Consider the following 15,268-nt stretch of genomic DNA (forward strand, 5'->3'; position numbering starts at 1 on the left):
AGGTGGTGGAGGGTGTGGATGTCTGATGGACAAAAAAAAAAAAAACTCTGACATGTTTGTCCTGTTTTGTAAATGAAAGAGAAAACTATTGTCATGTGCTGACAGAGAGGAACACAGAGTATACTGGCAGCATAAATCTGTGCAAGCCTCTCCTCACAAGTACAAATAAACATACTCCCACATGCCCACACAATGGATGCAAATCCATAAAACAAATACTGTGCACTGCTGATTATGGGTTTGTGGAACGAGGAATTGTTGGAATCAGTTGTTTTAAAAAAAATCTGTTTAGTAGTTTGTATTGAAATCTGCAAAAACATGCACATTTCTGATTGGGAATATAAGCCTGTGTGAGTTCGCCCTAAGCATATGCAGATAAAGTGTCCTGAGAAGGAAATGCCCGAGGAGGGGGGAGGGGGGGTACCTTTCTGGAAAGGAACGCGGACAGCCATTGCACTGTGGCACTTGTCGCGCCACTCACCTGTCTACAGGTTGAACTTTCACCTCCACAGTGACATTCGTACTTGGCCCGTTCACAGGTCACTTGCTGTGAATACCACACTACATTTTTATGATGCATTGTCTGAATGAGTGAGTCTGAATTGTGAGGGCTAACCCAACCGGTTAGAATAGGATGTCAACAAGTGACGCAGGAGAGTTGGAGCTCAGAGTTGTAGGAGGAGAGAGAAGTCCGCCTCTGCACAGGACAGCACGAGAAACACGGACTACGACTGTACGGTAGGTTCAAATGGCTTTAACGGGCATTTTAACCGCGAGTTTGTTATTATTCTGTATACGTTGTGCTTCATATCGACATCTTTAATGTTGCTACGTACTTTTTTTTATATCTCTGTCTCCGTCCTGGAGAGCTTTTGTGCGTGGTGCGAGCTGCTGCTCTTGACGGGAGAGAAACCCTCGCCGAACTACGTGTAGAAATCTGTATGTTTAACGTTGCACCGCGTATCTGGAAACATATACAGATAAGAAACCTTTCACGATGCATGACCTGGTTTTAGTAAATTCGGCTTTAAGCTGTCACAGTAATACAACATTTTTACACTTGGTTCACTGCTCGACACTGCCCCACCATCGTGTGTTTGACAGCAGGAGGAGGCGGGAATAACTTGGAAAGAAAGTCGAATATTTACTGAAGTGTGTATTCGTGTTAAACGTCTGTTGCCCTTAGTCGTGCCTTACTCAAGTTGTCAGATTTTTGACTAAGGTTTGGTGTGATATGCTCATCTTCCAACTCATAAAACGTGACGTACCAGGGCTCTAGTTGAATGTAGGAAATATCAGCAGATACTGAGACTGAGTGCTGTTATGTAGCCTATCATGTGTGCATTTATAATGTGTCCACTTTAATACCTAACCTATCAGAGGCTGTCTTTGTGTGAGCTATGTATTTGTTCTGACTAACCCTGTAAACCAGCACCATTAGGTTGATGTATTTTAGAGCAGTTCAGCTTCAGTGGCTTAGCAGGCGAGCTCATACATGCTCATCCAGGCCTGCAGTTTAACAAAGCTGCTACCGTGTATACACAATGCTGCTGTCTGTGCATGTCCGGAGTTCTACCTCTGCACATCCTCCTGCTAATACCCTCTAACCCCATCTATTGTATACCAGTCTATAGGGTCAAAGATAAACAGCTCTCCTGGAAGTCTGACAGACGGCGAAGGTGTGGCAGCAAACAGAACAAGTCTCACTCTGTCCTATCCATCTTCTTTTGCCAATCACGCAGTCAACTGCAAAGTCATTAAGATCTCTTTGGATGAGTCTTGAAAAGACGTTTAGGGTGTAAATCATTTGCAGTATTTGTCAGTGCTGAGTACACACCCACACTTTGGTTCAGGCTGGATCCTTGTGGTTATGTAAGTGTTAGCTGGCAGAGAGAGCGGGCACACACCCACAGCGAAGCTGACCTCGAGTGAAGAATACACCAACATACTTGTATGAGACACACTGCACATAATGGAGCTGCCCAAAGAGTCTGTCAAAGATAACAATTAGTCATCAGCTTGCAAACCATCAAAACAGACTGTTCACACAGCCCAGATAACAGGCATGTTACATGACGGCAGCGATGACTCCAGGTTGCAGGCAGTGCACGTTTTGTTAACACAGGATTAGAGGTCACTAATGCCTGGGATTAATTTGATGGATTTTACTCTCAAGATGGGATAATAATTTAAACCTGATAAAACATTACATTTAATCCATATTAAGTAATAGTGTCCTTTCACCCTAGTCATTAGGCTGCACTCAACACTTATTTCCTTTATCAATGAAATCAAATGAGATTACTTTTTTCAAGTAGTTGTTATTTCTACAAAATGCTGTAATGGCCCAGAGCCCGAAGTGCCATTGTAAATAAAGCAAAGAAAAACAGAAAATCCTCACATTTAAATAGCTGAAGTGGAGATTGTTTGGCATTTTGAGCTCGACTTAAACCTTTGACCAATTAGGGATAGGGTTAGATTAATTATCATCATTGATGTACATTCATTTTATGCTGAAAAACTAATTCTGTGATTCCCAACTGGAGATACTTGGACTTCACTGGTTCCAGTTTCTCTAATGTAATAAGTATTATTACTGTAAAAATACAGTCATTTCAGTATTTTCTGGCATTTTTATAGACCAAACAACAAATTGATTAATGGAGAATTATCAGATTAATGATAAATCAACAATAGTCCTTAAATGTAACCCTAAAAATATGTTTAAAAAAATAAGATACAAATATTTATGTTTTAATAGGAAAATCTGCACTCAAATAGAATTACAAATTGGTGTGGTGCTGATCTTTAGTAAATTAATTGTCACAATAACCAGTGTTATCGCTGCAGTGAAATGTTGTTAGGGCTGAATTACTTAATTAACTGATTAGTCAATCAACAGAAAAATAATCATCCAAAATTCAGATTATTGTATAATTGTAATTTTTAAAGCAGAAACAAAACCTTTGCTGGTTTCAGGTTTTCAAATGTGAGGATTTCAAGTTTTTTTTGTCATATATGATACTAAACTGAATGCCTTTGGGTTGTGACTGCTGGTTGGATGTTATTTGTCCAGAAAAAAGGCTGAACATTCACTGTTTTCTGCTCCTCAAAGTTGCCTTTCTCACCTGCTTTCTCATTTTCTGTCACACAAAAAAATGTTCTGAGCCTCTGGACTACTTGATTAATCAAATAACTGTTTCAGAACTTCTGTAAATGTCTTCCAATGATGTAGGCCCAAGCGTAAACTATGTGGTTCCACTTTGTGGGAATGCTGTCACAACAACAGCCCCTCATGTTCCACCATCACAGGCCTATCACTTACTGGTTAAACTATCCAGACATGGTTGCTTACAGCTTTACAAGCATTAATGTTGTTGTGATGTGCTATGATTTCTTCTGTTCCCTCAGGGAGAGGTAGGATTAAAAACTCTCAGTACCATCCACATGGAAGGCGTGTTGGCTTTGGCACTGAAGTAACTGTTGAAGAACATGAAGATATGCCTGCTTCCCTCCCTCCTCATATTTCTCTCTGTTTCGCTCTCATGTCATGTCATGTCAGGCTTTTATAATAGCCCAATAGAGATTAAGCTCTAATGAGTCCAATGAGTCACCCCTGAAGGCAAGGTGGATAGGGAGAGGTAGAGATGGCCCATGTTATTAAGAAAGGTTGAGAAAGAAAGATCTAAAGGCCTTACTTTATGATCACGCGAAGCACTGCCGGTTAACGATTCTGGATCTTAAGTAGCAATTTCTATCCACTTATAAACTGCTGAACTGGATTAAAAGGAGAAAAAGGGATCCTGGAATGTCCGGTGACAAATAATTGCTGTAATTTCATTTGTTATGTTTTTAGCGAACAAAGGTTGCAGTGACACGTACATTCATATTTAGATATTTAGATAACTGCCTCATCTGTGTTGTGGTGTCATCATTGTGTTCGGCAGCTGGCACACTAGCGTGGGTTCAGCGTTGGGCTGCAGCAGTAAATGTGCATATGCATGTTTTAGTGACCGTGTGAGTGGGTGTGTTAGCTCTGTGCTCTGGTTGTAAGAGAAAGTGTGGAGTGAGCAGAGTGGAATTGTTATATAACTACTGCTTATCAGTCCAGCACTGTCAAACTGATAAGCTGAAGGAAGCGTGGCTGTTTGATTTTCTTTCGCTGAACCTTTTAAAATTCAAATCTTCTGCTTGCAAATTGGATTACAAGAGAAAGAGAGTGTTCTATGTAATTCAGCATAGAAGAAGAAGAAGAAGGTCAATTGATGAATCTATTGGTCAGTCGACAAGTAAACTCAATGTCTCTGAGCTTGGACAGTTGCACACAAGACGTTGCCTTCGGCTCTACTATAGAATAGGTATTTTTCACTATTTTCTGAAAAAATATTAGTAATAATCAATAATAGAAACAATATTTGCTGCTCTATGTGGGACTGGAAGGCCACCAATTTGATTCTGGGCAAGAAAGGCTGGTGTTTATGAGGATCTATTGGCAAAATGGAATATAATCACCATAGGTGTGTTTTTATTAGTGTATAGTGACAGGAAAATAAGAATCGTTGTGTTTTCGTAGAATGAGCCATTTTAATCCACAGAAGGAGCTCTTCTATTGAGTCCTCCATGTTTCTACAGTAGCCCAGAACAAACTAAACACTGGCTCTAGATTGGGCCTTTTGTGTTTCTTTGCGCCTTTAAAATTAAGCTTGACTTGTGTTTGTGCATTACGGGGTTACAGTGTAGCTATGGAGCCTCTGAAACTGTACGCCATACGTTGACCTCCTCAAAAATGTATCCACATGTCTGGGCTAAGGTGGCTGTTGGTGCTATCAACAGGTGAAATCTGACACTGAGCTATAAATCAAAACACAGGCTGCGGGTATCTACGGTGGGACTCCCATTTATACCTTGTGTTGACCATAAATCCAGCTTGATCCTACCCATCGTTCAGGAAGGCCCTTACTGCCCCTGCCTCTTCACTTCACTGAGCGGCGGCCGGTGGTATAGAAGCTGCAAATCTTTTACAGGAAAAAAAGTCTTAAATTATTTGTTTGGTGTCTTTGTTTTGTAGTGAACAGCAGGATGAAACATTCGGTAAAACGTTCAAGCAGGGGAGTGATCATGGTGATGAAACCCGAGCACGACAGCAGTCTCACCCATCAGCCATCAGACAGGAAGAAAGACACAAAGGTGACATGCACGCACACACATCAGACACATTATATCTGTACTCCTCAATAATCTGTTCATCCTAAATTATTCAAATTTACAGCAGTGACCGGAACATAATCTTCTATTCTGAATCTATTACAGCACTAATATTAAGAGCGGACACACGAAGAAAGGAAGAGGCTGCTCATCGTGGTGATTCAAAGGTCCAGACCCAGAGGCCCGTTAGACCCAGATTCACCTCCTGCATCTCTCTCAGACTCTCCAGCAATCCAGGCCTTGACAACCCAGATCTAAGACTCAAGAGGAATTTAGACCCGTGTCTACACAGGTAAACAAGGAAAGGTATAACTTTACTCTGAGACAGGTATTAATTAACTCCAGTACTGACCTTGATCATAGACACAAAATATTTTGCTTCCTGAACCATAGTTTAAAAAGTAACAGGCTACTCTGTGTACACTGTGTTCTGTTTTGGCATGCAGGAAATTATGTCATCGTGTCCATCTGTCTGTGTGACATTCTCGTGAGCACAAATCTGTTCTGTGTATGTAACTACATACAGTGCATGTATGCAGAATTGAAATTGATCTGACTTGAAAATGAGATTCACAGATCAGTGTTTCCACCTGGTGAAGTCCCCAGAACAGCTTGTAGTCACTCAGACATGGCTTTCGAGAAGTGCTTAAAGCAGGGACCTTGAGCCATACAGGCTCAATAGCATCATGCATGTGCTGCCCATTTGTGTGGTAGCACATTCATGCAGACTGTCAAGTATTCTTGTAACCATCTTAAGAAGATGGAGCACCTGGCCCATGACGATGTGTGTCAATATCACACTGATATGATACTTGCAGAGTTCCTGAAATCACAAGTCATCTCCAACATTTAGTCAAACAGTAACTGAACCACTGAACCCTGTCTGCATACTTTGGCCTGTGACACACTATCTGGAAGGTTCAGCTCCTTGTATAAACAAGAAGTGCATTTAATTATGTGTTGGACATGACATGATTACACGCATGTGTTGTTGTCTGTCCAAAAGTTAGCAGTATGCACTTTTTTTTATATTTTAACTTCGCACTACATGCTCTGGTATCCAGTATAGAAAGATGAGAAGCTCTTACCAGGACTGACTTTACCTGTCCCTACATACCTTATCACAAATCATCTACATGTGGGCTAATTTTTTTGCATGACAGTACTTCCTCAAGTCAGCGATACAAGACAGTTACAGGTCATTTTAAATCAGACTTTGTTTTCGTGCAACATAATAATTGCTTTTTATATTTATGTGTGTGTGTGGGGGGGGGGGGTTGTGCTGCACATTTTCTTTGGGTGTATTTGCATGCCTATGTGTGATGCAATGTCTGCCAGAGATTACATTAGTCTTTTCAATAGAGGTCATTGATCGAACTGGCTTTATTGGTTCAAGAGAGAACACAGCCCTTTGACTACCTGCAGTTTTTTCATGTCATCGAACATGACCTTATATAGAGATCTTGAATGTGATCTTGTTTGAGCGTGTCATAATTGTTTATGAGGTGTGACTTGCCCATGTGACACTGGGAAAACTGTTCAGTAAAGAGAGAAGAAAAGAGAGGGACAGAGGAGAGGAATGCTTACCATCCTGTTAATCAGCATTACTGTGGCCAGTGTTAGACATCTGATCCTTCAAATGTTTGACACAAAAACATTACAATAGATTATGGGAAGACTGTGTCTGTGTGTCCATATTCTTTTAAACTAGAAATGAAAATTGTTCAAGTTTTATTGGTAAGATATTTTATTAGCTTTTTTGTTTATTATCACAGAAATAAAGCGATTAAATATGTAAGGTTCTTAGCTGGTTTGTCTTAATGTCAATAAAGCCAATCCTCTTACTCAATCTCAAACATTGTCATACTTCATTACTGTGTGAGTTTCAAACAAGTAAAGTGTCATACATATCACTGAATGTATATTTACTGTAAACAGCACAACTTAACATGATGAGAAAAAACAAAACTCACGTCATATTTATTCCTTACTGTCTTCTTTTTTGATGTGCAAAACACATCCTGCAGTGTTAGTAATAAATATAAACATAAATAAATATATTTCTGCAACCCTTTACTGTGAAACAAATATGTAATCAAAAAATCTACACAGCAAACATATTTATCATATCAGAGATGTGTGTCTTTTATTGATGTATTTTGTTAAGGAACTCTAACAGCTGCTCAGTATGTCAGAAAATGTATGTATCATATTGGTTTAACCTCAGTCAGTATAGCTCTCATAGTTCATATGTAGAATAACTCCAACATGTTGTAGTTATTGTACATTATGCCCATTCTATAGTTAAGTGACAGGTCTAATCCTAACTACCAGTAGTATGCCTAATGGTTTTATGCCTTCTTTCCTGTTCTACCAGTTTAACTGAAGCACAGAGGGCTGAGACTGAGAACAGCATCTGTCAGGTAAGAAGTAGACTCAATCTTAATCATTAATATCATAACGTTTTAAGGGGCTCAATCTGGTATCATTACAAAGTAGAATAAGATCTAAAAACAACTAATAATTAAATTTTAATAATTAAATAAATCCCCAAATACTCCCAATACATACAGTACCTAATTCTCAACAAGATCAAAGTCACTGAAATTCTTTGTAAACCACACAAAGTAGTTATGTGAAAACATCACACCATAATAAGTGACGTTGTGTACTCTTGAACACATCTGAGATTGATTATTATTTTTAGGGAGTTACAAGGGACAGGGTGTGTATGCTTGTGTGTGTGTGTCCTTGGAAATCTCTCATGTCTTTCAAAATAACCTGTTTGTCAAGGGAGCATGGGAACAGCAGCTTTAGCAAAGCTCTCGCTTCTGTCAGCACACAATTTGCAAATTAGATAGCAGGCCACTTGTTGCATACTTACTGTAAATGTTAGAAAGCATTTTACTTTAGTGTGCAAGTAATTTGCATTGGTATGATAAGATAAGGTCAAGTTACCATCGAAAAAGAGCTGCCAGACATTTCTGATCTGTGGTTACAATACAAAAATATAGTGTGGGTAATTGTGCGGTCAAATTAATTTATAACCAAATTAATTTAATAATAACAAAAAATAGTCAATTTTCAATGCATATTCTGGATCCTTTGGCAAAAATCGTTCACAACTTCTGGTCACTTGCAGTAATTCTTCTTCTCTCAACAGGTTAATGGACAAACTTCACCACCTAACTCCCCTAAAAAGGTAGCCAGTTGCTCTCCATTATCTGAAAGGATACCAGCCAAGAAGAAAGAAGAGGTTATCACAGTTGGTTGCAATGAACTGGAGGTTACCAGAGACTTGAGTATAACTCACAGTTTTTCAAATGGGGAGTTTAGACCACATGATTGTAATGGCTTGTGCATACTTCCACATGGGTCACAAACAAAGACTGGCACTAGATCAGTTGAGTTTGATGAAGATATAAAAGACGATACAAAACTCGAGAAACAAACTGATCTTTTGGAGCAATCCAACCCTTCTCGAACAATGCTGTCTTCCACTGTGGTAACAGTTCTTGCCCCACACTGGAGTGGTAGACTAAGACGGACGAAAAGATTTGAGGGAACTGGCAATTCCGAAGCCCAGGGGAATTTACAAGACGTGACCAACACTGCAGAAAACCGTACACAGGAACATTTTCAGGAGACAATGGAGAGGTCATTGACAGACGGCTCACAACCCCAGTTAAGGCCATTTCTGGGGACCAGAAGGAACACAGTGGGCTGGTCAACTAAGAGTGGTCAGGCAAGCTTGGACTGTGAATCTAAGAGGAGAATGATTCAGACTGTCTCTTTGGATGTAAACTCTGGAAGGATTAGCCAGACAGATACAGGTGCTTTAAGCCATTTAGCCACAACTGCATCTGCCATGTCTCCCCTCTCCCTTGACCCAAATGAACAAAGGAGGAATCCACAAACTGGTAATCAAGGAGGAATGTCCTCTTTAAGCTCAAAACCAACAACCAGCAGTTTACTTCTGTCTTTAAGAAGATTCAATTCCAATGGCAGGAACTCTAATGCAGCCTCCACCGTCTCTGAGATAAACCCTTCGCCTCTGAACAGTTCGCCAAGTGATCAAGATGGAAAATTATTCTCAACAAACCTTTCTCAAACCTTTCAGAACAATAATATGCAAGAGAGGTCAAAGCCCCTCCTCTCTCCATCATCCATTTCTTATAGGACAACCGAAACTGGGCCCATCCTTTCTCCATTATCTTCCAATCACAGAGAAAGGACCATACTTGAAACACGCTTCTATTCCACTTCACCCACAAACAAAGACACAGAAGACACACCCTTTACCCGACAACCTCAAACAACAAATAGGACCCAGTCTGCTCTTTCATGTTCCAAACATGCATTTCTGAGTAGAGGACCATCAGAGATCCAACAAAAGTGCAGTGGTTCAGACAAATGTAAAAATTTATTCTCAGAGAGCTCTGTCTCCTTACCCAGACATTCCCCATATGACTGCTCTTCCCTCCCTAGAAGGACCACCCTGACATCCACTACCTGGTGGAAACAAGTTACAAAGGAGGGCAGTCCCCCTCTAACGCTCAGTGATACAGTGAACATCATAGACAAGCCAAACACGCCCTGTAATGATAAAAGTGACTTGGTCTATCCAAGTCTGACTGACAACAAAAGATTTAGTTGTCAAATCCCCAACAACAGAGAGAACAATAACAAAGCAGAGTCAGTTTGCAAAGGTAACACAAACCTTGTTATGAAGACACAGGGAGGAGCTCAGAGCCTCAAACTAACTGAGGATTCACCTGACTATGAATCAGACAGACTTATCAAACAGCAATATGGCTTCAATTTAAACAACAGAGAACCACTAAAGCCTCATAGTTTGCCTGGTGTTTTGTCTACTTCTAAAATTAGCAAAGCAACAGTGCAAACAATACTGAGTCATCCTAAAGATATCACCAAGCATGATGCAAGTCATAGTTCATTTAGAGCGAATGTAACTGAATTACCGCCTACGTTGCTAAATCCCAAGAGTTCAAATACACCCACTGAGAGTAGCAAATACAAAAATCATTGTACATCCAAAACCAACAGCACCCCCGCACCTCCTTACAACAAGGACCCTCAAAAGTTTACCAAACCATCTCTTTCCCTTGCTGCCACCAACACTCTCAAAGGCCAATCTCTTACCTCTAAAACTGCCTCTGGTCTACCTCTTACTCCAAATGCTAAAAGTAGTTCCTCCTTTCACTCTCACTCAACTGCTTCACAGACCAATATTCATGCTTCATCATACACTGGCTCTTCTTCCCAATCACCCAAATTGACAAACACAACAAACGTAACACTCCTTGGCTTTGAAAGAAGCTATGCATCCATTCCAAAACCTTTCCACCCTAAAACTGAGTCCAGCCTGATTCCTACAGTCAATGCTTTCTCTAAAACCAACTACAGTCCTATATCCACTGCTTCTTCCACCTCTTCATTAACCACTGGCAGCCATCCTGCAGCCACAACTTCCCCCAGCTCATCCCTCCTTGCTCCTCATGTCACTCCTGCCCTTGCGTCTTCTCCCACAATCACCATTTCCTCTCTCTTAACCCCTCCTGCAACACCTATCATTACCACCCCAAGCTACTCAGACACTTCCAGTCCTAAGGAAGGTAGGACTTTCACAAGCAGCCAAGAAAGAAACACAAAGAAACTGCGTGAGGGAAAGAGAGTGAGACGAGTAACATGGGAGGATGGAGGAGGAGTGGATCTGCAGAGTTCTGAGCCCATCACAGTTGAGAAGCCAGAGCCATCTCAAGTCCCAACAAGCTCTCCATCTCCCTCCAGGTCCCTGCGAAGTGTTAAGGCTCCATCTATCTTTTCCTTTCTAAGATCAAGCAGTCCATCTAATAATCTTTGCTCCCCTACCCCTAAGACTTCCTGCATACAGGTGGCGAAGGGAGGAAAGTATCGATCCTTATCATCGGACTCTGCTGATTTTGCATCCAGAGAGCGAGAAAGATTTAAGCAAAGACCTTGTGACACTATGATCTTTGACCAGGGAAGACAGGAACTAACCACACCCAGACAGGAGAGGACACAGTCAGTGGAGTCAGGCACAGTTCAGTGCCGTTCTACCGCTCCTCTCTCCCTCCCTCCTGACTTTTCAAGTGGTTATAAGCTTCGATATAGCTCCCCACCTTACTCCACTCTCATGTCTGCCAGGTCAACACAGGGAGAAATTAAAACTGTAACACCCAGATCACCCCTCTTCAAACATCCTTCACAGTCAAATTATACCTCACATCATCCCATACATACTGACTCAGTTGCAACAACAACATCTAAACCCCCTCCGTCACCTGTCAGCCTAACACAGCCTCTGTTTTTGCCTTTCCAAAACAAAACAGTCACCCGGGAAAATTCAAAGTGTGTGGTTTCAGAAATGGACCAAGTCAACAATAATCAAGGCAAGAACAACTGCCAAGACTTCCAGAATGGCAAGATATTACTTGTTGATAACAGAGTTCATATTAGCTCACAGTCTCTGCAGGGTGATAAGGCACACAACTCTTCCTCAACACTTGTAACTGAGACACTGGTGTACAGCATTAAATCTAAAGGCGATACAGCTGCACCTGCCCCAAAGAACAACACAACTAAACCTTCGCAACATACCGCAAATACTCCCATTTCTGTGGAAACCAAGTTAAGTCAACAGTCACACATGGTGCAGAGTAAGAGAGCCACAAGTGAACCATTTAGTCATACAGATCAGAGCTCCAGTGGTAGCAGCTCAACAGAGAGTCAGCCCCCTGGTAATGAAAGCTCTAACAGAAGAATAAAAGAGAGTGTACTGGGTAAAAGCAGATTTTTTTCAGTGGAGAGCAACAATGAGCAAAGCCCAAAGAGAAGCCGGTTTGCACTGAAGAAAAGTGTCAGCACACCAAACTCCAGTTTAACAAGGTCAGAGTCAGACAGGGCCAGCAAGACTAATAACAAAATGGACCAGGTCCTTAACAGACTGAGACAAACATTCAGCACTAGACGGTCTGATGATGATATGTTGTTTCCATGGAAATGGAAGCGAGCCTCCCAAACACCTTCTCTTAGTGGATCAAGTGACATCAGCAATGTCAGTGATATCAACGTTGAGAGTACCAAAACACTAGAGAAGCCAGAGCAGGAGAAAGGGATGGTACTGACAGAGAATGAAAAAGGAACCGAGGCTACAAATAGATGGACACAAAACAGATACACTCTAATACCACCGTCTGCTTCTGGGAGCACAGTAGGGGACAATAAGTTTCACATTTGGTCAGACAAATCAACTCCTGAAACTGACCAAGACGAGCAAAATGCTTGTGCAGAACACTTCACGTCTGAAAGTAAAAACCAACTTCATTTGACAATCCCCAGCCCAACGATGCTCCAGTTTGACTTTTACAAAGACAATGGGACAGATTATAAACCACCAAACCAATTTCTTTCTTGTAGAGATCCCAGTCCTGGTAGGAGTCCTAACCCCTCTTCTCCTTTTCCTACTCAGTTCGGGAAGTCTGCATCCAGCCCCAGAAGCCCCTTCTCCCCCTTCTCCTCTCTTTCCCCACTCTCTCCATTTCCCTCACCTGATGTTACAGATGATGTCTTCTACAGCCCAAAGCTACAGCGTCGTAGAGAATCCCCCTCACCATGTGAGCCAGGAGAGGGGATCAGCCTGGGGGGTTCTAGAAGAAGTCGGGCATCCACTGGCCCTCCAAGTGCAAGTCCAGGACAGGACAAGGATTGCTTAGCATCCTCCTATGCAGACCTAAAGTATGGCATTGAGCCTGGGAGATCGTTTTCTGTGAGTTCAGTACTGTCCAGTCGACCCTCAGGGCCTGGTCGCATCTCCACTGGGTCTAGGTTCATGAGTGTGGGTGACCTCTCTGAATCTGCCTTGACTTCTGGAGGCACTGGCAAGGGCTTGGATCACTGGTCTGTTACTTCTGATTCCACCCCAGAATATGATTGCCAGCCTAGTAAGGAGTGTCGATTGTCATATTTCCCCAGTGACCCTGGTAAAATGAGATCGAGATCTCTTCCTCGATCACTGACCAGGCGCTTGGCAAATTGGAGCTCAGGAGTTTCTGCTTCTCCAGCTGACAATACCACAACATCAAAGCCAGCCCGCCATTGGAGCCCTAACATGAACACTTGTCACTTTGCATTGGATACAGAGGGTCCTCCGACCCCTCCTCCAACACCTCCTCTGTCACCAGTGTCCAGACGCATGTCTAAACCTCCCAGCCTTTCCTCCCCTACCTTTCCCAGCTCACCAGGAGCATCACAGCAAGGGGACAGCCAATCCTCCAGAGGGCATTTGCCCTCCAGGGGCTATATGTCGAGTCTTAGCACCTTTGAGGAGTCTTCAGACAGCAGCTCTGACACAACAACAGATGATGAATATTACTTAGACGAAGAAAAAGAGACAGAATTATGAAAGCAGAACAATATTGCTTGAACTCCTCCCTGATGTCAGGTCTCTGTGATCCTGGACTTCATTATCTATAAAAAGGAAGAAAGAAACATCCACGAGAAGAAAGATGGGCTAAAAATTATTATGTAAAGTAGCCTCTTTTCTTTCTTTTTTTTGTTTGTTTACTCTGTCACAAAGGAGACATAAGTTGCCTGCATGATGTGCTTTTTTCAAAAGTGGTTGTTGCTGTCATGTCAAAAATACATTAAATGAGCAAGCATGATATTATCAGCATAGGTTTAAAGTTAATAATGTGTGTACAGTATACTGTATATGACTGCAGATCTCCAATCTAGGGATATCAAACACTGTTTCACAATTGTTTAACCTTAATAGTTCGGACAGTTGCATGGCACTGATTGAGGAAATGCATCTGTGTCAGGTTAATGATCAAACTACTGAGTAAGGTTAGGATTTTGAGGCTTATCTTTAGGTTTGCATTTCATCCTGCTACTTAATAATAAGTGCTGAGGTAATGTGCTATCATATGATAATTCATCATCTGTTTTCTTCTATGTTTGAAGATTTAAATGAATTGTGGTAAATGTTGTAAGCATAAAGCAGATAAAATTTATTTTCTTTGCCACATTTTTTTAAGCTGGCGAAGTGTTGCTTAGAAACATTTGAAAAGTTTTGTTGACAAAGTTTTTTGAATTCCGGGATGAAATATAATCATACTGTATGTTAGAACATTTGTTATTAAACATAACAAAGTTCTCTATACAGTGCTTGCGCTTATTTGCACAGTGATAATCTAAAGTCTTAATATATCTATTTTATAAATAAATGTATTATTTCCAAAAAGAGTCATGTTTTTGTATTTATGCTTCTGTTAAATGAGTGTTTCTGCTTAAAAAGTTGCATACACTCTTGCTGCTGCTTGATGTCACATTAACTAGCATTATGTCTCATTGTGTCATTGTATTGCTATATTTCCCATCGCAGTATTTACATGTCATAATAAGTGAAAAGGTATGCTGACTATTGGCATGACAAATAGACTATTTAGTGCTTGGGGCTACATTCCAGTCTGCAGGGAGCTTTTCCATGACCATATTATTCACAGCACTTTGCTAGATGCAGTCTACTTTAAATAGTGTCTGCTATAGGTGTGGCTTTTCAACAGTTTCACATTATTCAAGTGGGTGTTGCCTTTTGTTCTTAGCTGTGGCAACACACACACACTGTTATGGTTATGGTTAGATAAAACATCCATTAGACTGGGTGGGTTTAGTTATAAAACCATTTTTGTATGTGTATGTTAGCTGGCAGTGTACTTTGTGTCCATTACTTTCTCTTTTTTGTATAATTTTTACCAGAGATACATTCACACTGAGACAGTACAATCTGCTTCGTATTATTAGCAGTGACATCATCTGGGAAAGGCATGCCTGCTTCACATCTTGTGTCATAGTTTTCAGGGAGGTGATTTTGAATCTGTTTTTCTATATTCTGTCATCAAAACAAAAGTGCAGCACTGCTTAAACTGCAACCGTGTAATGTTTCTTCCATCTAAAAGTCTCTTCCAGAGCCCTGGGATCTCTGAGTAAAGAGTAAAGGCACAGATCTGAGATTCAGCTG

At 41.1% G+C, this 15,268-nt stretch overlaps 1 protein-coding gene across 3 annotated transcripts; it reads left to right on the plus strand.

Annotated features, from left to right (window-relative positions):
* The first annotated feature begins 472 nt into the window (after positions 1 to 472).
* On the plus strand, positions 473 to 14,491 carry zmp:0000000991 (mucin-12). Of its 3 annotated transcripts, none has more exons than XM_051411067.1 (5): positions 473 to 738; positions 5,069 to 5,187; positions 5,311 to 5,511; positions 7,583 to 7,628; positions 8,369 to 14,491. In XM_051411067.1, exon 5 carries the CDS (start codon positions 8,693 to 8,695, stop codon positions 13,649 to 13,651), a length of 4,959 nt encoding a protein of 1,652 aa, XP_051267027.1. In that variant the 5' UTR covers positions 473 to 738; positions 5,069 to 5,187; positions 5,311 to 5,511; positions 7,583 to 7,628; positions 8,369 to 8,692; the 3' UTR covers positions 13,652 to 14,491. The 3 variants fall into 3 exon arrangements, with proteins under 3 accessions (XP_051267027.1, XP_051267026.1, XP_051267028.1); XM_051411066.1 differs by having other exon boundaries at positions 5,311 to 5,497; XM_051411068.1 differs by lacking the exon at positions 473 to 738 and adding an exon at positions 3,628 to 3,831 and having other exon boundaries at positions 5,311 to 5,497.
* Positions 14,492 to 15,268: the final 777 nt, after the last annotated feature.

The sequence above is a fragment of the Dicentrarchus labrax genome, unplaced genomic scaffold (genome assembly GCF_905237075.1).
Source record: "Dicentrarchus labrax unplaced genomic scaffold, dlabrax2021, whole genome shotgun sequence".
Taxonomy (NCBI): Eukaryota; Metazoa; Chordata; class Actinopteri; family Moronidae; genus Dicentrarchus; species Dicentrarchus labrax.

What these genes read in the sequence shown, in the direction of transcription:
- zmp:0000000991 (XM_051411066.1), top strand. Translation starts at nt 635, where the DNA reads ATGTCAACAAGTGACGCAGGAGAGTTGGAGCTCAGAGTTGTAGGAGGA. An exon ending in ACACGGACTACGACTGTACG is followed by an intron (nt 739 to 5,068) that starts GTAGGTTCAAAT and finishes TTTGTTTTGTAG; the next exon opens with TGAACAGCAGGATGAAACAT. An exon ending in ACAGGAAGAAAGACACAAAG is followed by an intron (nt 5,188 to 5,310) that starts GTGACATGCACG and finishes AATCTATTACAG; the next exon opens with CACTAATATTAAGAGCGGAC.